The sequence below is a fragment of the Cyphellophora europaea genome (genome assembly GCF_000365145.1).
Source record: "Cyphellophora europaea CBS 101466 unplaced genomic scaffold supercont1.2, whole genome shotgun sequence".
In the NCBI taxonomy this organism is placed as follows: domain Eukaryota; kingdom Fungi; phylum Ascomycota; class Eurotiomycetes; order Chaetothyriales; family Cyphellophoraceae; genus Cyphellophora; species Cyphellophora europaea.
In genome coordinates, this window is record NW_008481808.1 from 2,610,912 (window position 1) to 2,633,929 (window position 23,018).

The window sequence follows — 23,018 nt, forward strand, 5'->3', positions numbered from 1 at the left end:
TGTGATTCCTCATAATTCCTGCCTCTCGATGTTTGACTTTGACAGAGGTTCCCCTATTCTCCCGTATGTCCTTCTTCTCCCATTTCAACAGAGGTTCCCCTGACTCTGATCATGACTTTGACAGATCTAAGAGCATTTTTTTTTCGCGCGCAAACCAAATGATTTCCTTTCCGAGGCGACGGTAGTAGTCTCCTCTCTCGACTTTTTGCGAGTCGTTGAAATAAACGAGCGAATGACTCATTTCTGTGTGTTTATGTCTAATTGTACATGATTGTGATTTGTTCGCCCTCATCTTGGCAAGATCGCGGATTGCCCTGTTTTGCAGCTGTACTCCCCTTGGAGCGACAGCATCCTGGAGGCTCGGCGAAGGGCCGTACCTGGCAAGTCGTGGTCTGGTGTGAGGTTTGCTTGTCGGGGTTGTCGGTCGTTCTTTGTTTTCTTGTCTTTCCTTGTCCTGTGCGTGTTTGGATGTGACTTAGGCAAAGGCGCCCACGATGGACATGCCGGCGGCTGCGAGGGGTGGTTAGACGACTTGTGAAGCCACAGACCGGGGAGACACTCACCTCCTACTAGGACCCATAGGAAGGCCTTGATTCTGGTGGGCTTGTTCATCAGCTCCATTGCCTCCTCGCTCAGGAAGTCCTCCGCCAAAAGATCGACAAGTGCGGCGTAGATCAGGAGACCAGAGGAGCTGTGCCGTTGTTAGTCATGTGCAGCAAGATTGTGGGCAACATGGGCTCTCTTACAAAGCGTTAAAGAAACCGACCAAGATCAAAGAGAAAGCGCTGTTCTGATCATAGCTGTTCCTTGTTGCCAAGCCAATGACTTGACCGAGAGGGCACGTGGTACCAAAGGCGACCACCAAAATCCAGGGCTTCGCAGCTTTGGGCTTGTATGGCACGGCAGCGATTCGGGAGCCAAGGCCGAGACCCTCGAAGAACTGGTGGAAAATGATAGCGACCAGCAGGGTGACGAACCCTTCGGTGGTAATCGAGATGGTCATGCCGACGAAAACACTATGGAACAGGATACCGCATTCCAGCAGAGTGATGTTCATGTTCATCATTCTGAACTTGGCGGCGTCGATGTTGTTCGGGTCTTCCGGGTTGTCGTCAAAATCCATGTACGACTCACTGGCAGGAGCCATCTCTTGCGAAGTTTGCGCAGCAGCAGCGAAGCCGGCTGTTGATTTGGCAAGGACGGCGATCATGTCTCGGAGGTCTTCGCGCTGCCGGACGTACTGTGCGTAAAACACCTGGAACCAAGGCGGCATCTCAGACACAGCGGCATACTTCTCGAGTTCGGGCTGTTCTTCTTGAGCGATGTTAAGTCTGCAGCCACGTCAGCGGTGTAACATGCTCACAGTGAGCTCAACCTACCTAGCTAACAGCTTCTCCTCGTATGCATCAGCATAGGCTGTTGGACGACCGTTGCTGTTATACGGGGGCAATGATGCAGTCGTATCGTTGCGGACCATGCGTGGCGCGGCATGAGCATGAGCATGACCGCCGTGCCCCTGAGGCATTGGCGCACTGATCTCCTGTCCGGTTGGTCCGCCATGTGAATGGCCACCAGTCTTCGCCTTGAGGTACATCTCGATAACGAAGAGGCAGAAGAGTGAGAACATCATGATGACACCAGGCATGGCCGGGTAGTCCTCAATTAGGACATCCGGCAGGCATGGGTCGCTGAGGAAAGCGAAAGCTGTGGGTACGAGCTGTCCTTTTGGTCAGCTGGTGCCATATGATTGACTGAGGTTCTCCTTACATGGACGAAGGCCGTGGCTATCAGCACGCCCGTGCCGAAATGTTTACAGGCGAAGAATATATTTGGCGGGATCTTCATCCATTTCACCTTCTTTGCAACAACGGGGAAGCCGGCCCCTGTACTCCAAAGTCAGTCTGGTATCGGGTTCGCTGGCAATGTGACTGACCGGCTATACTGGCAAAGAAAACGATGACTATACGCCGTTAGTCAAGCAACGTTGATGTCGGGTTTCTCTGCTTACAGACTGCGGCCAAATGCAAAGGGAAATCGTAGGCCTCATCATCGACTGCATCTCCGCCGCACTGCGGCTTTGCGTTAAGGGGATCCGCCATCGTCCAGCGAGGAGCCTTGTCGGCAAATGGCAACAGAGTCTGTAGCAGAACAAGGTAAGAACATAGAACGCCCAATGGAAAGTATACAATGAGTGAGGAGGTCCGGCCTCTGGAAGGAAGTTCAGAAGCCCAGGAATGGCGGAGAAGGAGCCATCTGTATACTCATCAACATTGCGATGTTGGTTTATCTGATGGTGTATTCGTGTGCGAAACACAATGTGTTCCCGCTTCAGCGCAAGACTGATGCTTCGAGGGGGGTTCCACGGTTGGTCGCTTGCCCGAGTGTATGAGACTGCGAGTGTCATCGATGGGATTTTGTCATGCCCAGACAGGAACAGATCTCCACGTCTCGACCATTGGCGCCACCACAGGCCAGGTTCGAGTGCAAGGTCTAGCCTTACAGCTCAAACAGTCATTCGATAAGCCAAGGAAGGCTATGCTCTGGAAAAGTCTCCTGCAGCGTCGCCTCGAACGACGTCGACGGCGCTGGCCAGTGATTTGTGAGATCGGCCGGTAGCAGGGAATCTCAAACAATGGCCGGCCACGGAAGGCAGGACCTCTGAAAATACTTGGTGCCGGCTCGCATTGGTACCCCCTGACGGGCACGCTAGAAGAATCACTGAATCAGCAAGTATTAACGCGGGGAAGTCGAGACGGGTGTGATAGTGTACTTAGGGAGGTCCACTTACAGAAGCTCAGTCTGGAGGATCTACCTGGAACGGGGATGTTTGTGGCGCTTTCTCCGACATGTTGAGCTTGGTTTGGGGATCCAGATTGCGCAATGCGTCCTCTTCTGGTCAGTCCACACAGTCCAGGCCTGTCAGGATGTGTACAAGCGTGCAGATTTACTTTCCGCCGCATGACAGGGACGGACTCGCGGAATGCCACTGCGGTACGGCGGCTGTCGAACCCATCTGCTGAGCATGCGGGCGCGGACAACACCACACTCCAGGCGACTGTTCTACGGCCATGCCTAGGCACGCTTTTGGCTCCTGACAATCTCGTCCGCGTGTACATCGCAACTACCGAAGAGCCAACATGGCGGATGTGCGGTGAGCCAGCCTCGCATACGTGCCGCCAAGAGACGCTGACACACCGGCTACCTGGTCTTCCGCCCCTCCGTCTGAACCGTCTGAGATCCACCTCGCTTCTGTTTGATCTACCAATTTCTCCGACCATACGAAATTCCTTCCGTCCAATGGGACTGCATCTCTCGACCCATCGTTTCACATTTCCTCCGCCTCCAGTGTATGATGGCTTCCTCGCATACGCAAGCCAAAGCAAATGATCAAGGCTGCCAAGTCCTCCGCCAACGCCCCGCCCAGCCTCGCGTCAGTCTCGCGATGGCCTCCCAAACAAGGCTTGACAGTTCTTGATAGCGCCGGCAAGGGGCTTCTCCCGCCGATCTCCTGCACAAGATTCCACCCTCTTACGTGGACCCGGACACGACACGCGAGTCACTCGGTTGTTCCACCCTCCAACACACACTCCCGGATCAGTGTTTGAGAACATATGCTATCGCGTGCGAGGCTTCCAAATAGCCCAACGCCTGCCAAGCCAGCGCCTCGACATGCACACGTTCAACGCGATGCGCGATGGTGGACTGGTCGCAACTTCAAACATTGCCCAGCTTGTCCATCCCATCGCCTCGGGCTCACAAGCTATCCAGAGCCACGAGCTTACACCCTAGCCGAGCTACTGGGCCTTTCCCTGGCCCACAACGGCGCTTGACGATACGCATCTGATAGCAACGCAGGGCAAGAACACCCGCGTCGACGCCATCAGCCGACTCCACCTCGCGACGACTTGCAAACCGTTGTCCTAGTGCCGCCTTTCCAAGACTCTAGAAGCGGTCTTGAGACGCGAAACATGCTTTTCTATCCAAGCTCCTGTCGTGCACAGCCTCCCATATGGAGCTTGGTGGACTCGCTTGCGAACCGTCATTGGCTAGTGTCTATACCGTCTCTCGCTATGCTTGCAAATGCTCACAGTAGCTCCGCGAATTTGCTAATGCTTCGAAAAAAGCCATCACCCTATAGTGATACACCAGCTCGGTTTACGTGCCGTACGACAGTTGCTGCGCCTCCTCCCCTTTGCCTCTTGGGGTCACCATCCTTGCCGACTGTCCAGGCATGTTTACACCACCACGAGCATTGATAAAGGGACTCAACGCTCCCCTCGCTTCAACATGTTTCGTTCTTCACCACATCACCTACAGTGACCGTGCACAACCGCCATCAACGATCTTGCTTCCCCCGCGTTATGGTGACTGGACTCACCAACATTCAATAACACGAGAAGTCTGTGATCTTCTCTCCCCCTCCCAACTCTCGTACCTTCTATACTCGCAGACAGGATCTGCCCGACAACATCAACCCACTGCCGGACAGTCGTAGCCACCATGGTCGAAGATCACTTGGCTACTCTCCCCAAACTCACCACCCAGGTTGGTCACTGCCCTTGACTTCAGCTTGACAAGCGCTGACCCGCCGTAGCCTCCTTCTCCTTCGCCATCCCGGAGAAGCAACACAGCAGAGGGTTCTAACCACGACCAGCTCCGCGTCTCCAACGAGCTGCCGTCTGCCGCTCCGTCCATTGGTGGAGAGACCCTTCACTCACGCGACGGCTCCCTCGGCTTCAATCCGCGGACCAGGACCAACACCGACGCCACAGCCGTGACCATCTCGCCTATCATGGAGAAGGAGAAAGCCAACGCCGCCGTCTCTCAGGTCAAGGACATCGGCTCCGATAGCGACTCCATCTCTACCGAAGGCGCCCTCCGACCCGACAAGGGCGCCGAGAAGGACTTCGTTGTTGACAACAATCCATTCGGCGTCAGCCCCGGCGAGCTCAACAAGATGCAGAACCCCAAGTCACTGGCTGCATTCAAGGCGCTTGGTGGACTTCCCGGCATCGAGCGGGCCCTTCGCACCGATGTCAACGCCGGCTTGAGTGTCGACGAAGCCCGCCTCAGTGGCAGCGTTCCTCGCGCGGCAGAGACGGCTTTGAGTGAGAAGAATGTCGCGACCAAGGTTAATCCTGCCGCGGCGGCCGGCTCGCCCAACGATATTGTCACCGCTCACCAAGTCCAAGATCAGTTCATCGACCGCAGGCGCGTCTTCAAAGACAATCGCCTCCCAGCCCGGAAGACTTACACTCTTGGCTCGCTTCTGTGGGCCGCGTACAACGACAAGATTTTGTGGCTGCTGACGGTCGCGGCTGTCGTCTCCCTCGCTCTGGGTTTGTACGAGACTTTCGACAGCGGCTCTCAAGTCGATTGGGTCGAGGGTCTTGCCATCTGCATCGCCATCATCATCATCGTCCTCGTCACCGCCTTCAACGACTGGCAGAAGGAGAAGCAATTCACCAAGCTCAACCAGAAGAAAGAGGATCGCGAAGTCAAATGTGTGCGCTCCGGCAAGGCGCTGATGATCTCCGTCTACGACGTCTTGGTTGGCGATGTCCTGCATCTCGAGCCCGGTGACTCCATTCCCGCCGACGGTATCTTCATTCAAGGCCACGGCGTCAAGTGTGACGAGTCCTCCGCCACCGGCGAGTCTGATGCCCTGAAGAAAACCGGTGGTATGGAAGTCTGGCACCAGCTCTGCGCGGGCGGCCCGAACGTCAAGAAGCTTGATCCATTCCTCATCTCTGGCAGCAAGGTCCTTGAGGGCGTTGGCACCTTCCTCGTCACCAGTACCGGCGTCAACTCCAGCTACGGTAAGATCATGATGTCGCTTCGTGTCAAGACCGAACCTACTCCCCTGCAAGTCAAGCTTGGCCGCATGGCCAACTGGATTGGAGGCCTCGGTTCCATTGCAGCTGGTATCCTGTTCCTCATCCAGCTCTTCCGCTTCGTTGCACGCCTGGATCAGAACGATGGCACGCCCTCGGAGAAGGCCGGCGAGTTCCTTGACATCCTCATCACTGCTATTACCATCATTGTCATGGCGGTCCCCGAGGGTCTCCCTCTGGCTGTCACCCTCGCCCTCGCCTTTGCTACCACGCACATGATGAAGGAGAACAACCTGGTGCGCGTGCTCCGCGCCTGCGAGACCATGGGCAACGCCACCACCATCTGCTCCGACAAGACCGGCACCCTGACGCAGAACAAAATGACCGTTGTCGCGGGCTCCTGGTCCATCGGGCAGAAATTCTCCACCTCTGGCGAAGACGGCGCCTCGACTTTCGCATCGGTCTTCGGTCGCCTCTCTGCCCCGTTCAAGGCCCTCCTGGACCAGTCCATCGTCGTCAACTCTACCGCCTTTGAAGGCGAGGAGGAGGGTCAAAAGACTTTCATCGGCAGCAAGACCGAGGTCGCTATGCTTCAATTGGCCGAGGCACACTTGGGCTTGACCTCCACCGCCCAGGTGCGCGCCAACAACGACATCGTGCAACTGTATCCCTTCGACTCGGCGCGCAAGTGTATGGGTTCCGTCATCCGCCTGCCCAACGGCAGCTACCGCCTGGTGGTCAAGGGCGCCGCGGAGATCATGCTGGGTAAGGCCGACTGGGTCATCAGCAACACCGCAGGTGGTAACCTGGACGTCACGTCTCTCGATGTCTCGACCAAGGAGGCTGTCGGCCAGCAGATCCAATCGTATGCCAGCCGCTCGCTCCGCACTATTGGCTTCCTGTACAAGGACTATCCTTCCTGGCCACCCACCGGCGCGCGCAGCCTCGAGGGCGACAAGTCGGCCGCCGAGTTCGCGGACGTTTTCTACGGCATGACCTGGGTGGGCCTCGTGGGCATTCAGGATCCGCTCCGTCCGCAGGTCACCATGGCCGTCCAGCGCTGTCAGCAGGCCGGCATCAAGGTACGCATGGTCACCGGCGACAATCTGACGACCGCCACTGCCATCGCGACCGAGTGTGGCATCAGAACCGCCGACGGCGTTGTCATGGAAGGACCTGTCTTCCGCCAGCTCTCCGAATCTGAGATGGCAGCCGTGGTCCCCAAGCTTGATGTCCTCGCACGCTCCTCGCCGGAAGACAAGCGAATCCTCGTCGCGCACCTGAAGAAGCAGGGCGAGACCGTGGCTGTGACGGGTGACGGCACTAACGACGGACCTGCGCTCAAGACCGCTGATGTGGGCTTCAGTATGGGTATCGCCGGCACTGAAGTGGCCAAGGAAGCCTCCGAGATCATCCTCATGGACGACAACTTCGCCAGTATTGTCAAAGCTGTCATGTGGGGCCGTAGCGTCAACGACGCCGTCGCCAAGTTCCTGCAGTTCCAGATCACGGTCAACATCGCGGCCGTGACGCTCGCGTTCATCTCCGCAGTCTCCAGCACCGAGAACCGCTCCGTGCTCTCGGCCGTGCAGCTCCTCTGGATCAACCTGGTCATGGACACATTCGCCGCGCTCGCCCTCGCCACGGACGCACCCACAGACGCGATCCTGGACCGCCCGCCGACGCCCAAGTCGGCCAGCCTGATCTCGACGCACATGTGGAAGATGATCATGGGCCACGCGCTCTACCAAGTCGTCGTGTCACTAGTCCTCTTCTTCGCGGGCGCCAAGATCTTCAACTACCGCTTCATCTCCGAGAACCACCACCGCCAGGAGGAGCTCAACACCATGGTCTTCAACGCCTTCACGTGGATGCAGTTCTTCAACATGTTCAACGCCCGCCGCCTCGACAACCACTTCAACATCTTTGAGAACGTGCACAAGAACCCCTTCTTCATGGCCATGGCCGCCGTCATGGCCGGTGGGCAAGTCATGATCATCTTCGTGGGCGGCAAGGCGTTCGAAGTCGTTCCCCTGGATGGCCCGCAGTGGGCCACCAGCATCATGACGGCCCTGCCCGTGCTGCTCTGGGGTGTGCTGCTGCGATGCGTGCCCGACGAGGTCTCGGGCCGTTTCTTGGGCCTGTTCGTCACGGCGTTCAAGCTCGTCTTCGGCCCCGTCGGCAGGTGCTTTGGCGCCATGTTCGCGCCCGTGGGCCGCGCCTGGAGGAGGATGCGCGGCAACAAGCTCGAGCGCAGGATGAGCGCTAGAGGTGCCGACGCTGCCTGAGACTGGCCTTGGTCTTGGTCTTGGGGGGGGAATGATGAAAAACCCAAGGTCGGTTGAATCGACCCGAAATCAGAAAATTCAAGGGTAAACACAGCAACCAACGGAAGACGAAACGGGGGTGGGAGACTGGAGAGAAGGTGAACCGCCATCGAGGCCCCCCTGTTCCCACAAAACCCCATGCGCGAGTGGCCCGTGGCCCGCGTTATTCACGATCGTTATGACAACCCACAACAACACCAGCAGAAACCCAAAAGCAAAATCTCTGTCTGTATGATTAGCCCTTAGCCATTAGATTTGATACCAGCGCCTTGATCGGCTGCGCAACAACAAAAGTTATTCTTGTTCTTTGAAACGACATCATCGCGTCTTCTTCACCTTGTCTTTCCATTTCGGTTCATCGGTTGAATTCTTACTTCCCTCGAGAGAGCCGCCGAGCTTCTGAGTACTTACTATACTGTACCGTACCGTATATCTCTTTGTAGGAGGAGCCCGAGGGAGCCGGAAGGGGGGGAACAGATACGCAGCTTACTTTTGTCAGAACTTGAAGAATCTCATGTCTCAGTCCCATCCACAAACACCACCATTGGCAGAATGCCGTTGGTAGGGTAGACGCTCTGTTGCCCATATGAAAAAGGCCTCTTCGGTGCAGCGCGCGGAAGAGCGCATGGCCACCAGCAAAGCACGACGAACGACGAATCCCCCCTAGCGGGAGGCCTCTGGGCGGTCAATCCGCCACTTCGGCCTGCCTTCTGGTGTGGGATCGAGGCTCTGGCTCTGGCTGTGTGGCTGTGGCTGCGGCGCAACGTGGTGTGCGTGCAGTGCCGTATGTATAAGCTGGGGCAGCATGTCGAAGCATGCTTACTGAAGTCCCTTTTCCTCATACTGCAAGTAGGCACGGGCGAGAGTTGCAGTCCCAACAAGCCTACACGTTCGTGATAGGATAGGTCCGGAGATAAGGGGGTTCCAAACCGACTGATCAGCCTTGGCACGAGGACCTTTCTCACCGGCGGCGTATGAACTGCAGTTCACCACAGGCCTACACATCGCACACGGTTCAAGCCCAAGAAAGAAAAGCAAAGCGAGAAGAGAAGACGTAGCCACCACAGTCAATCCATTCCATTCCATTCCATTACGTCCTTCTCCCGACCCCCTCTCCCTCCCCAAAGTCCTTCTTCTTCTTCAGCACTACTGCTCGCCTCGCCTCGCCCCAAGAATGAATGCATCCAGTCCCCGTTCCCCGTCCCTTTCCACTCCTTTCCCTTAACGCTGCTGTAGTTCCAAATCCCGTGCTGCTGTATCCTAACGTACGCCATCGCTTGCTGGAAGCCCTGCATTTTGCATTTCAAGAAACCCATCCACTGAAAACCACATACACACACACTCACACAGAACCACATATCCAAAATCCAAATCTCGGTCTTCGTTATAGTTACGAACCGGATCCAAAAACCTCCCTCAGGTGGTGTCCCGTCGCGAATTAACCAGTATTGTTGGTATTCGGGGTGACCTTCTCTTGTGCGGCCTGCGGGCTCTGGCCGACCGTCTCAGATGCAGCTGCTGGACCGGTGGCGGAGACGGGAGTAGGCTCGGTCGCAGCCACAGGATCGGTGGCCTCTGTAGTCGGGACGCCAGCAGCCTTCTCCGTCACTTGCGTATGCGCTGTCGGTATCGGAGGTGGTTGTGTCTGAGACAGGCCAGACATGTCAGCTCTTTCTCGGGCCTCGGTGACAGGCCTCTCAACGACCGTCTGCAGCGGGGGCTGGTTGGGTCCTCGTTCTGTTTCCGTGGGACCGACACCGCCCTCATTACTCGATTGACTCCCTCTCAAGATTTCCATGCTCCTTCCTCGGCTGCCGCTCTGACCGGAGCCGACGACTGTGCTGCTCAAGCTGGTGCGTGACTGACCATGACCGGGTGCAGGGGGGCTCTTGGCGCGCTCTTTTTCCAGCTTCTTCTGTTCGCTCCGGTCGTTGAGCTTCGCCTTCCACTTGCCGAATAGCCCCTTCTTTTCCTCGCTGGGTGTGTTGGAATTAGTGTTCGTGACATCGCGAAGCATCTCGCTACTTTCACGACTGTGGGTGCTGGCTCCCATAAGAGTCTGTCCACCCAGCATACTGCCGTCCCGGTCTTGTTGAGATGTGCCTGTGGCAGCACTGTCACCCGTAAAGCTTTTTCTCGGTCGATTGCTGCCGAATGAGCTGCTACTGCCCCTAGCCCCTGCGTTGCCACCGATCGGAGGTGGTGGCGAAAGCGGAAAATCTTCAGTGCGTTTTGCAGAGCTCGAGAAGCGCCATCTCGACCGCTTCTTTTCCTTGTCGGGTGGACTGGCCGCAGCAGTGGCGGCTGCCGCAGCAGTGTCGTCAAGTTTGTCAAACTCTGAATGATCCGTAGAGCGCGAATGGAGGGAGCCGGCGGGGGAGCGAGGCGGTTGTAAGTGCAAGCCCTGCGACTTCTCTGCCGATCCAGGGGAAATGGTGGTTGCTGTAGGTGTCTCCACCGGCGTCGCCGAAGTGTTCTGTATGTTGGGTTGCTGAGTACCGATTGGGTCAGGCTTAATACTCTGCATGATGTTGGGAGACACAAGGGGCGTGTGAAAAGCCTGTGTGTCGTCACCCTGGAGTGACGCTTGAGAGCTCTGCGCACTCTCATGGGCGCTCCCGGGAATCCGAGAACGTTTCTGCAGCTTTTTCGGCTGTCGTGACGGCTGGACTTCCGAGGGCCCGAAGATAGGTGACCTGGCGAACAAATTCGAGATTTTTCGCTCCTTCTGCGCTCCAGCCGGTACGGACGGGCCCAGAGAAGGCGAGTGCGCGGGTGCCGGGACCGAAGCGACCTTTGGCGACACAGACTGTGGTGCAGTGGACTCCTGAACGGGGACGGGTGTTGTTGGCGTCTCGGGTTGCGGGGCTGGTGAAGAAACTGTTGGTGAATTTGAAGCCGACGTTTCATGCATGCGGTGGAATCTGCCGCCGGCGAGCGCAGGTGACCGCTTTGACGGCACGGTGTTGCTGCGTCCTATACCTCCAGTATTAGAATTGGTGGTGCTCAGCTGGCTCAGTCCGGTAGGAGTGCCTGGAGATGATACGCCTGGGCTTCCTCTTTCTCGCGAATGGTTCGAGGAGACAGACACGTTCCTTCTGACCCCAAATTTGCGCAAGCTGTCCGCGCCCGCACTAGCATTCGAGGTCGATCTCCCCACTATGCTATTGGGTTTTGGTGACCGCACTGAAGCAGCGCCACTTTCGACATCCTTGACAGTCTTCTCGTCAACAGCAGTGCCGGTCATGCCAATCAAAAAGTTGTCTTGGTTCTCAATTAGGAATATCAGCACATCCTGACTCAAGCGATATTCCATGGGCGCCATGTCGTGTTGTGGATGGGAAATGATACCAGGCTGGAAAATAGCTGCCAGGTTGGCCGCATTCATGCGATTAAGATCCGACTTGGATGCGAAAACGGCCAGTAGATCGAGAATATATAGCAGAAGCTGCCGGTTTAAAGGAGGCAGCTCGGTTATCATCTTTTGATACGCGGCTACAGCCTCGCTGTGTTGTTGCACGCCCATGTCAATGGGCATAATCTCCGGTTCGGCTGTGGTCCGCGCCGCGAATGGGCGCAGTGGTTCGCGGAAGCGTTCATAGAACTCGAGCGGTACGATTGGTTCGGGTAGTTGGTTTAGATATCGTCGCAGAATGTTGGCGGCATCGTGGACAGTATAACCTGTCCAATCGAGACCTTTGCCGTAGCGATCGGGAGAGTTGAACACGGCTTGCAGGTCTTTGATACGTTTGGCAGATCCACTAAGGCGGAAGATGCCCTCAACGTCGGTTGCTTTGAGGATGTTAGTAGATGTGGATCTGGTAGGGGAAGCTTGATGCATACCCTTCTCCTTCAAGAAAACACCGCATTTGGCGACGACTATGGGCACGTATCCGTAGATGAAGCTCTCGCCCTGTTCGTTGGTCAAGGAGATTGCGACGTTGGCATAGCGTATGCTCTCCGCGAGGGGCACACCAAATATGCCGGGCGCTTCAGCTGTCGCGACTGTCAGTTGGCTTTTCAATCTTGCGCTCTCTGAACATACTCTTTTCGTCAGACTTTTCCGTTGTCTTCCTAAACTTCTTCCACCACGATGCAAGCTCTCGTTTCGACGGCGGCGACAGCGCAGGTGTCGAAGATTGGTCGTGGGGGTTTGGCGCGCCGCGATGAGAGGGTTGTGGAGGAATAGGTTGAGGATTGCTCGCGGGCGCGGCATCTCCTGTCGCCATTGTTTGGCGTCAGGTGCTCAAGTGAGCACGGCCTCAGATTCGTGGCCGGATGGGAGATGTGTTTGTGAATGGAAGCTCGGTGGGCAAAATTGATCGACGACGTCAGGCAGTGGGTAGGGAGGTGACGGACGCAGCTTCGGAGGGAGACAGAGCGATCTGCAGACGCGAACGGGGAGTTGCGAGGCGGGATAATCGTCGGGGCGTGGATGTGTGGACCTCTGCGCAACGCAGTGGCTGTGTGGTGTCGAGTGAGCCTGTAAACGAAAGAGGCTGGCACATGCACCGTGATCCTCCAAAGACGCCCAAGATGGTCAAGGGCGCGGCCTCGGGTTGAGAGATGAGCGACGTGTTTAACAGCTACAGTCGGAAATGTGAGAGGTTGACGACCGAGGCGACAGGATGGCCGACGCCAGATACAGTAGCGCAGAGTGTTGAGTAAATGAGGGCGCAGGGGTGGTGGAATTGCGACGTGGGAAACAAGAAAGTGAGATGATGGGCGCGCCAGGCCGCCCAGAGCAAGGCTCGATCAGGCTCAGGCTGCTCAGGTTCGCGACCGGGGGACAACTGGTAGGCAGTCCTGCTGGCCAAACTGCTGAGTTTCAGCAACAATAGCCGTTCCTGGTCTCGAGGTTGGGGCATTCGAGAACAGTTGGCGCGGCGAATGATTTAGGCTTCAACTGATATTGTTCTATACATAGGCAGGCAGCATACTGGTTGCCCGCCTGGAGGTGCCGCCTTGTTTGCCGAAGCCTGTTATAGCCATCCCAGTCAGCTGCGTGCACGATCCACGATCCACGTCGACACCCATAGCGGTCCAGAACTCTATCACGACCTCGGTAGGTTGGTGGCAGTGTTTCAGAAGTGCACCGAGAACCTGCTCCGTCGCCTGAAGACCTGGCCGTACGCAGCCAAGGCTGCTGATCCGCATCCAGCTTCCAGCCAACTGGACACCAACGTAGATAGTCACCAGCAAGCGAGCCGCATCTATTGCTCAGAACACTTGAAGCTACGGGGATCAAAGAATTCCCATTGCTGCATACCTGTCCCATTATAGAGGTGCATGTATGACTTAAGGTTGCAGCCCAAGAAACATGTCGAATCGCTTTCGTGGGTCGCGTCTCAATGCGATACTGATGGGCCGGTACTGTCCGTTCCGAGCTATGCCCCATGACGCCGATAGAATGCTGGCAGAAGAAAACGCCGTCTAGGCCTCCTAGACTTCCTTGTCCCGATTTTACATGATCAGCCTCAGCCTACTCCTCCAAGATGGCGGGGGCGTTCTTGGCCGCGTCGCGCAAGCTTGCGTCGAATTCGCGCTTCATGCCGTACTTGACAGCCTCCAGCACATTGTCGACGGTGACCTTGGGCTTGTACGCTGGCTCGGTGCCTTCACGATACACGCCAGTCTTGACGAGGATCGAGTGCCAGTCGTTGATGGCCTTGCCCGATTCGTCGAACTCGTTGGTCCCACGAATATCAGATTCGGGAGTCTGCATCAGAGGTTAGTGGATCGAGTCAAGCTAATATGCCATGGGACCAACTTACGTCGCCAACAAAGTAGACGGTCTCAGGTGGGGCGTTGATGCCGTGAGTGTCTTTCCGCCACTGTTGAAGCAGCTTGGTCGCGAAATCAAAAGTGCCTAGTTGAGGCTTGCCAAAGGCCACGGTCCGAAGCTCCTTTTTGGTGATGGCCTTGAACATGGCCTCGAGCGAGGCACGGAGGGCACCCATTCCAATGCGAGAGTAGGTGTGCGAGGTGGCCCAGATAACATCATTGTGCGCAAAGTAGACGGGCGGACCCTCGTCAAAAGTCTCGGAACGTGTACCGAGCCGACCGTTCTTGCTCATGCAAAGGTCGAGGATGATCTGCTGGTCGCCAGCCCAGTCTCTGCTGTCGGCAAAGACGAATACGGCCTCGATGGGGATTTCGCCATAGTTGCGCAGCTTGGAATTGGTGTGTTCCTCATCAGTCAGTTTCCGGAAGGGAGTCGTGTCTGAGTTGTCCTTGATGATATCACCGGGTGTGATGACATCTTGGAAACCATATCCTTCGGCGACAGTTCGGCACTTCTCTCCCTCGCCACCAACCACGAGGACAGTCTTGTACTTCTGTGCCATCTCCCGCATGGGAGTGTGGCCGCAGATAAACTGTCCAGGAGATACCTCGAGCTGGAGTTGGTTGGAGAGCTGAATGCATCTCTCCTCTTCAGTCTTGCCGCCACCGTTGGTAACAAAGATATAGGGTCTGAACAATTAGTGACTCAAATTGCAGCCTGGCGTGAAGCACTTACACTTTGATGTTGTACTCGTTCTCACCATTGAGCACTTTCATCGCCTCGATGGCTTCCGGAATCACCTCGCCACCTTTGATGAGGACACCATCGATATCAAAGGCATAGGCGTACCTATCCGTCGTCCTGGTTTCACCTTCCTCGGGAGTCGTAGGTCCGGACTCGTCGGGCGTAGGCAAGTCGGTGGAAGCCTGGGCAAGATGGTGCCGCGCCAACTCCATGGTGTGTGCCGTCTCATGGGCGCTGCTTCTGCGCGAGGCGGAGGAAGGAGGGCCAACGACGGTCAGACCCTCGAAGAGATCGGAGCGACTGACACTCGAGTTGGACAACCGGCGGGTGCTGCGTCTGTGATGGTGTCTCTTCTTCTCCTCGGGTGGGGCGAGCCCCGGGTTCTGAGCTGTCTCGTTCGACATGTTTGCTTTACGGGACTGACTCAACAAGAAACGAAGGCGGGTGATGAGTTCTGGGTACTAGTCACTGGCGCCGAATGTAGCAAGACACAAAGTACTTGAGAATAGGTTGCAGTAGGTAGTCATTTATCCGGGGATTATATGGGGCCTCTTCCTCTCTTATATATAGACCTACTGTAATGCTCTGAGGCGTCATCGAGCCCGAACCGCCGAGCGATGCCGACCGGGCGGGTCCAAGGCGACACGGAGCGGTGGAAACGTTTATCATATGCCAGCACTGAGCAGACAAGAAAAGCATCCCTCCACATGGCGAGCACGGGGGCATTGGTGGAGGAGTCGTGCTCCATCCATAATGAGCTCTTAGCTTATCGCAACCGAAGACTCTACAGCGTGTGACATCACCAGGAGCATCTAGTGGGGATACACCTGAGATTTTTTCCGGCGAATGCGACGTTTTCTGTTGGTCCACCAGGGACCGAGTATGATATTGGAGATTTTGCTCGTCTGTGGCCACAAGCTGAGTGCCACACACATGCCACTGGGAACCAACGAGGCTCTGCTGCTCGCGGCTGGAAAAGCTTTTTCCTCGCTGTACGTCAGACCGAGCGAGCGAATATTACAGTCCAACGACTTTGCGCATCCCGACACTTCAAGATTAGAGTCCTGTTACCCGTCTCCAATCAGATCGACATCTCTGCAGCCTCTTCCTCCGTTTCTTTCTCTTGCCCCATATTGCCAATGTTTCATACCTAGGTAGCCTGCAGCCTGCAGCCTGCAGCCTGCAGAAGCCTCCTTCGGATCTTGCTCGATCCTCAGCAGCCCCCCGAACTGAATCTTATCCACTTGATTGAGCCACATGTCCTCGAAAAGGTATCCCGTCAGCCTCTGGAGCCTTTCGTCGGTGTACGGCTCAGGCGGCTATCTGCGTGCAGCAACCCTGGAGCACGATTGGAAAGCTGGCAAGGGCGGAGAAGATCCATGTGAAAATTAACTGGTATACAACGTACCAACGTACGTGATAGTGCCTACATGTGCAGCACTTCTGCAACCATCCAACGCCGTCGCTAGATAACGCTCATAAGAAGCCTGGTCAGACGTCATCCTCAGACCTCAAACTCCTCGGTAAGCCAGTGCTTGACTACCAGCTTGCCCTCTTCAAATGCTGCCCGAGCTGTGCGTACAATGATTGCTGCATGACTGTGCGAACTTTTGGTGATATGGACGCCAAATTTCCTCCATCCCACCTGGTCCAACGCACTGATCATCGAGAATTGGTCGGGCGTTAGCGCCAGTGTGGGGAACTCAGGCTGCCTGCTGCTTGTTTCACACGACTTCTCGGAGAGGATGGACTCTGCCGTGTCGACTCTGTCCAGCAATGGGGACGTGGGCTCTCCACTCAGCTCTTCTGAACCGTCTGGCAGCATGTCTGGTGTCTGTGCCGAGTTCACATTCTCAAAGGCGTCCTCCAAGCCCACTCGCATCTCCTGAACAACGTACGGGATGCGGTAGACGCCAAAGCCAAGACCTTCACTGTCCCTTTCGTGGAGCTGGATCCGCTTTCGACTCCGTACTGTCTGGTACGCCGAATTGGCGAGGAAGACGCTAATCGCAATCGGGACGAGGATGCACAATGCAAGGACAATTGGTGCTCTTCGAGCGAATGTGCGACCTCCTTGTTGTATTCGTTGATAAAAGGTGGGTAACTCTGCTTCGGGCGCCCGCTCGACCGGGTGATCAGGGTCAAGCAGAACTGGCTCGTATCCCTTGACGTAGTTCAACTTGACTTTGTCCAGGTTTGTGTAGGGATCTTTCCGAGCTATACCGGTCGTATAATATACGGCAGTCCGGTCATTAACGATGTTGGTGTACAATGTTCTGTTCTTGAACGTGCTCAGAGCATGAATGAAGATGCTCTCGGGATCGGCAAGGACGGCCAATAAAGGTCGACCTGTATCGCGGAAGTTGTCGATGGTGAACAGCTGTCGACCTGACGTTGACAGAGTCCGAGCGCCCAAGACGTTCCACAGATGGTTCTGATATCCAAGCAGAGGAGTCCTTACACCAAGGTGAGGCGTGGCGAACGTAGTGAAGTTGACGGGCGATATCTTCTCAAAGTAACCTTTGTGATATAACAATCCGACCACATAACGAGCAACGAGGCCACCCAGCGAGTATCCGACAATGGAGAATTTTGTAATGTTGTGTCCATCCCTGGCGAGCTGCTCCAGGACATCCTCCACCTCTCTTGTCACTCGCTCCGCGCCAATCTCGATGCCATCGTAAGTCAGCGACCCAGTATTGCGCTTAGCTGAATACACCACGAGCTGGTCTTCGCTATATTTGGTTTTCAAAGACTCCGAGACGTAATTGAGGTGCAAGGGTTGACCCCAAAGTCCACCGTTCGGATGTCAGCAGGAGAGCGAGGATCGCGAGGCGTGGGCGGACTCACTGTACCAGAACGCATAGGTGGGACGCAGACGCGGATGACGACTTCGTTGTTGAACTATCCATATCCTGTGTCGCAAAGAGTGTACGTCGATCGACAAGAGATCGAAGATCAACCTGAGTGAAAAGAATGTTAGGAACTACCGCGCATATACGTCGCAGCTAAGCAAAGTGCTTTGAGAGAATAACGAGAGTGGTGATGGCATACATACCGGCAGCATCTTGCATCAACGTGTCGCCGCCTCCTTCACGGCGGACAGCGGACGAACACGGTACCGATTGGCTGGAGTTTAGTCGGAGACCGGAGTTGGCGTGGTTGGATCTCGCGTGCAGATTTCCGAGCCGCAGGTACTCGTAGCCAGCAATAATTAGGCCGACACAGGTTCACCTTCACCTCCCCCTTCTTCCACTCTTTGCTGAACACTCAACAAAAAGTCGATGATCTGAGAGAGGTTTGTACTATGGTGAGTGCAAACGTTGTGTTTGTTGCAGCAGGCAGCCAAACCTTCTTCCCGCTGGCTGTGTCACTCGTCTGGATTGTTCGTTGGCCCTGTACGCTGCTGGGCGAGGAAAGTTCGCTCTTCACCTGCACTCTAAGGACCAGGGAGAGAGCTGGGCCCGATGCACAGGGCGCCTGCCCTACTTCAACCATGCGCCGGTCGACTACATGAGGTGTCTGTGTTCCGTGTTTCTGGTCATGGCGAGCGATCATGATAAGCGCATTCCACTCGCCCCCCAAGCCAACGTCTTATCGCGACCAAGCCAACAAGCCCCGCGAAGCTACCCGACAGGCATTGTGTCCAGGCCCCCGCCAGACCTTCGCCTCAACTGACAAACACATGGGTCCGACTATTGTTTTTCCGTATATTGAATCCGCCAGTAAATAACCAATCTCAGCCAGGCTGTGAGGTAATTTGGTGCATATCAGGCTTGTGCTGAATTGCTTCTGCACTGACCTAAAGCCAGACAGGTCCGCGCCCCTGTGGGAGCCTCGTTGATATGTCAATGCCATACTAGCCTTGCAGGAAGGACGTTGGCTGTGTAACGCCACCTAACTACATCAGGCGCAATGAGGCATCGATAGGTGAAACCCTTGCTGAATGGCAAGCCATCTTACCTAAGGAAATCGTATGGTGAGTGGATCGAGCAATATGCAGCTTCCAGAAGCAAAGACAACATCACTCCTCGTCACAAGATCCAAAATCTTGACGTTTACGAGAAACTGGTCTTGCTCAAGTTCGTAGTGGTTCAGGCGGAGTTGCCGAAGCGAGACATCCTCGACACTACCCTCGAGAAACTACTGCAACGCTCAGGTAGATACTTGACGCCTGATGTCCGATCTTATGCAGTCGGGTCTGCTCGCCATATAATGGACTGATGCTCCGCCTGTGGACGCAATACTGCAAACCATGGGTTGCTGCGTCAATGTCGAATGCAGGGGTCTGGCTAGAGGATAAAGAGAAACACAGCAACGATGCAGCGGGTTCCATCAGATTATGTGGCCCATATGAGCTCCTTCTCGGTTTGAGCAGTGTGCAATCCGATTGCAAGTGACTTCTCGTAGAGGGGGTGAATATTCAGTAGAGCATTACGCACTCCAAGGCAGCGTGAATGCTTGGTTCCACAAGGCTGATCAACAGCCTTGCGCAACATGTTTCAACGTCTAAAAGGACTTTGAATCCAGCTGCTATTCCACCACCCTGATCTTCCTCATAGTTTTGTATCATAATGCGAGCACACAGCAAGGATGTTCTCGTCTAAGGGTCTGTTCAAGGACATTCCATGCCCGAGCCAGGCAGAGTGCGCTCTCCCGACCTGTTGGTTCCTTCACGAAGACGCAACCACATCGGCCAATGACACGGCGCAGGAGTACGACCCTTTTAGTGCAGGAGTGTCAGACTCCCCCCCAGCAAAGCGACGGAAGATAGGTATCGATTCCGATCTACAATATGGCAATGCGGTCTCTGCGGTTCGAAGCGTTATTGAAGTCCCCGCCGAGCTGCTAGATGCCAAGCATCATGACGATCCTCCTCATACCAGAGCGATCTCTAAAGACGCCACCAGGGCACTCGCCGACGGCAACAAATCTGTAGCGTCTGCAGACGGAAGGAACAATCTGCGTACCGTGAATCGAGCCATCACTCCTCCTCCCACGCAACAAGCTAGGACCAAGCAAAATGGATCGTCTCGGCCACAGGGTCAGCAAATGGATGACAGACCTGTACCCCCAAAAGCAAACCAGCATGAACTACAGTCAGCATCTTCTGAACAATCCTCCAAGCAAAACACATCGAACCGAGCGGTGACCCCTCCCAAAGTGAAGCCGCGATCAAACGAGTCCAATCAAACGCGATCAACAAATCCTAAGTCCGTGGAAATGATCAAGAAGGAGGATCTTGTACCTCGTCTCTTGGGTCCAGGACCGGCACAGCACAGCAGCCGCATGAACTTTCTGACTGCCCTTCATAAGCAGATGCAAATGCGGAACACCAAAGTTGTGCAAGCTGGACAGGACCTCAAGTCACTACGGCTGACACAGCAAGAGCTGATCACTCTGGCGCTCGACGAGGAAGAGCTGCTTGCGCGCAAGCATGACTCAGGTATCTATCAGAACATGGTACGGCAACGAGCTCATGCAATCTCGAAGATGACCAATGACCAGTGGGGGGCTTTCATATCCGACAAGGTGGCTCGTCTTCTTCGTCGCAAACGGGCACCCGCAGCACAGCCACCTGACTCGTCTTCAGACCTACCGCATTCTACTGGACTCACAGCACAACAACATCTCACTGTACTCCTGCAGCTATCCCGACCTCTAGTTAATCTACAGCAATACGGCTACGTAACCACTCCGCCTAGCAATGAAGAAATTGCCTCCGCCGCTGCAGCAGTGAAGGCTAGCGCGAATTGGGAGAAGTGCGATCGTTGCGGAACGCGCTTCCAGGTTTTCCCCGGACGAGACGAGCAGGGGCGGCTTGCGTCTGGCGGACGCTGTCGGTATCATTGGGCTCGAGCTGGCCGCGGGCGTTTGAGCAGGATTCAAGTGGCGACAGGTGGAACTGAAGACAAACATGGATGTTGCAACCAAGCCTTCGGAAGCGAAGGGTGCACCGAGGCAGACACGCACGTTTTCAATGTCAAGGACCGAAATCGATTGGCCAGCAATTGGCAGTGGGTCAATACTCCAGAAGAGGATGGAACTCAAGCTCCAGTGAGTTTCGATTGCGAGATGTGCTATACGACGTTTGGGCTGGAAGTCGTAAGGGTGACGGCCGTCTCGTGGCCTGATAACAAGACTCTGCTTGATGTCCTGGTCAGACCTTACGGCGAGATTCTCGATCTCAATACTCGCTTTTCGGGCGTATCGAAGAAGATGTATGCAGAGGCAGTTCCTTACGTCGACCAAGCGACGGATCCCGATGCACACGAGGCAGAGACGCTGATGAAGGTTGAGACACCTGCTGCAGCTCGTCAATTGCTCTTCGAATTACTGACACCGACGACTCCTTTGATCGGGCACGCCATCGACAATGACCTCAACACGCTGAGGCTTATTCATCCTACCGTCATCGACACCGTCCTGCTCTATCCCCATCCCAGAGGATTGCCGGTGCGAAATAGTCTACGTAATCTCGTGGCCCAGCACCTGGGTAGGACTATTCAAGCAGGGCCCGGACATGACTCCAAGGAGGACGCCGTCGCGACGGGAGACCTTGTCACGCTATCAGTCAAGAATAAGTGGAAGATCCTACAGGCAGAAGGATGGAAGTTTGACAAGAACGACGAGCTGGTCAAAGAAGAAGGCGCAAGTAAACTTTAGAGAAGATAACATCCTCCTTGACCCTGCCTCAGGTGCTGGAGGAGCTTGTGAGTGGGTCCTGTTAGCCCGCGGTAAGACCCGCGCTCCTAAGCGGCTTTCAAGCAAGCCTTAGTGCCTGCCTCGCCTAGGCCTCACCCCTTTTCTCGAGAGCCAATGCCCGACACGCGAAGACGCGAACTGGTCGGAAGACAAAAGATCATTTGAAACTAGTTCTGCCTCCTTGAAGTCACAAAGGACACTGCCCTTCCGTTGACAGCACCGCCAAATTATCTAATTTGCGCCCTTGCGCGAGCGCCCAACTGCTCTAAGAGACACGCCTGCGAGCGCGCGATCCCCGCTAAAGCCTGCCTAACTCGAGCCTCGAGAAATCGTAACGGCAACGTACCTGACGCACGATCTGTTCACACTACAGCATTAGAGCAATATCACCACTTAGCAAGACCTTCCGCTGCTCATTGCAGCCCCTATTGCGACCATGGGTAACCAAATCTCAAAAATGATGGGCAAGATCTTTGGCTCGCGCGAGATGCGTCTGCTGATGCTGGGCCTCGATGCCGCCGGAAAGACCAGTACGTTCACACAACCCCTGCCAGACCCTTCTTTGGAATCTCACTGACAGCTCAACCCCACAGCGATCCTCTACAAGCTCAAATTGAACCAAGACGTGACCACAATCCCGACCGTGGGCTTCAACGTCGAGACTGTCACCTACAAGAATGTTAAGTTCAATGTCTGGGATGTTGGTGGGCAAGACAAGATCCGGCCGCTATGGCGCCACTACTTCTCCGGTACACAAGGCCTCATCTTCGTGATTGACAGCAACGATCGTGCCCGTATCGACGAAGCCCGTCAGGAGCTGCATAGAATCATCCTGGACCGGGAAATGAAGGAGGCGCTACTGTTGGTGTTTGCAAACAAGCAAGATATTCCGGGCAGCATGACGCCGACGGAGGTGACAGAGCGGTTGCGGCTTACACAGTTGAAAGAGCGGACTTGGTATGTGGTGCCGAGTTGTGCTACGACCGGTGAGGGATTGATGGAGGGTTTGGTACGTTCCCCTTCCCCCGTGTTGCTGTGACTGGACAGCCTTATCGTACTTTCGGCCTCGGATCAGCTAACGGCGACACAGAGCTGGCTGAGCAACAACGTCAAGGCGCAGCCCAAGCACACCCCGGCCAAGTAGAGATTGGGCGCTCACAGAAACCAACTCCACGTGGAGTACGATCCGCCACATCAGACACCCTCAGGCACCCCAACCCCACCAGCGGCTAAGCAGCGACTTCCACAGCACAGGAGGCACGACGTTAACGTAGAGGAACGAGACAGCGTTACCGCACGAGGAAAACGACCCTGGGAGGACTATCGAGTAGGCTAAGCCTCTCTCACAGGTATCGAGAAAAGCAAGGCCTCTCCAAAACACACACCCTTTTTGATACTGGTCGGGACGCCTGGAGGGAAGGAGCACCATTACCACTCTACGAATGTACAGCAAGCGAGTCGAAATGCTACAGAGCGACGGGCGTTCAAGGGAATGGGTGGATGGGTTATATGTATGGCAAACATCCAAATTCGCCAGAGCGGGGGGGAAATATTTTATTGATACCTTCTGTTGTTTGTTATTGCTAGCCAGCCTTGTTGTTTTTCTTTGGGGCTTTGCGTTGC

General features: G+C 55.5%; 7 protein-coding genes across 7 annotated transcripts; 3 read left to right on the forward strand and 4 right to left on the reverse strand.

Annotated features, from left to right (window-relative positions):
- Nucleotides 1-475: 475 nt before the first annotated feature.
- HMPREF1541_02494 (uncharacterized protein) lies at nt 476-2,099 on the reverse strand (the record flags this gene model as incomplete). Its single annotated transcript, XM_008716849.1, has 7 exons — nt 476-510; nt 564-691; nt 747-1,331; nt 1,389-1,717; nt 1,768-1,883; nt 1,934-1,960; nt 2,009-2,099. 7 exons carry the CDS (start codon nt 2,097-2,099, stop codon nt 476-478), a joined length of 1,311 nt encoding a protein of 436 aa, XP_008715071.1.
- Nucleotides 2,100-4,500: 2,401 nt separating this feature from the next.
- Nucleotides 4,501-8,122, forward strand: HMPREF1541_02495 (calcium-translocating P-type ATPase, PMCA-type; the record flags this gene model as incomplete). The annotated part of the gene is made up of 2 exons (XM_008716850.1): nt 4,501-4,545; nt 4,595-8,122. 2 exons carry the CDS (start codon nt 4,501-4,503, stop codon nt 8,120-8,122), a joined length of 3,573 nt encoding a protein of 1,190 aa, XP_008715072.1.
- Nucleotides 8,123-9,599: 1,477 nt separating this feature from the next.
- On the reverse strand, nt 9,600-12,390 carry HMPREF1541_02496 (uncharacterized protein; the record flags this gene model as incomplete). The annotated part of the gene is made up of 3 exons (XM_008716851.1): nt 9,600-11,953; nt 12,005-12,157; nt 12,207-12,390. The coding sequence occupies 3 exons, from the start codon at nt 12,388-12,390 to the stop codon at nt 9,600-9,602; spliced, it is 2,691 nt and encodes an 896-aa protein (XP_008715073.1).
- Nucleotides 12,391-13,643: 1,253 nt separating this feature from the next.
- On the reverse strand, nt 13,644-15,094 carry HMPREF1541_02497 (TIGR01456 family HAD hydrolase; the record flags this gene model as incomplete). The annotated part of the gene is made up of 3 exons (XM_008716852.1): nt 13,644-13,880; nt 13,936-14,635; nt 14,682-15,094. The coding sequence occupies 3 exons, from the start codon at nt 15,092-15,094 to the stop codon at nt 13,644-13,646; spliced, it is 1,350 nt and encodes a 449-aa protein (XP_008715074.1).
- Nucleotides 15,095-16,194: 1,100 nt separating this feature from the next.
- Nucleotides 16,195-17,602, reverse strand: HMPREF1541_02498 (uncharacterized protein; the record flags this gene model as incomplete). The annotated part of the gene is made up of 2 exons (XM_008716853.1): nt 16,195-17,425; nt 17,541-17,602. 2 exons carry the CDS (start codon nt 17,600-17,602, stop codon nt 16,195-16,197), a joined length of 1,293 nt encoding a protein of 430 aa, XP_008715075.1.
- A 1,681-nt stretch (nt 17,603-19,283) lies between these two features.
- On the forward strand, nt 19,284-21,356 carry HMPREF1541_02499 (uncharacterized protein; the record flags this gene model as incomplete). Its single annotated transcript, XM_008716854.1, has 1 exon — nt 19,284-21,356. The coding sequence occupies one exon, from the start codon at nt 19,284-19,286 to the stop codon at nt 21,354-21,356; it is 2,073 nt and encodes a 690-aa protein (XP_008715076.1).
- Nucleotides 21,357-21,831: 475 nt separating this feature from the next.
- HMPREF1541_02500 (ADP-ribosylation factor 6) lies at nt 21,832-22,539 on the forward strand (the record flags this gene model as incomplete). The annotated part of the gene is made up of 3 exons (XM_008716855.1): nt 21,832-21,925; nt 21,989-22,404; nt 22,486-22,539. 3 exons carry the CDS (start codon nt 21,832-21,834, stop codon nt 22,537-22,539), a joined length of 564 nt encoding a protein of 187 aa, XP_008715077.1.
- Between the last annotated feature and the right edge of the window lie 479 nt (nt 22,540-23,018).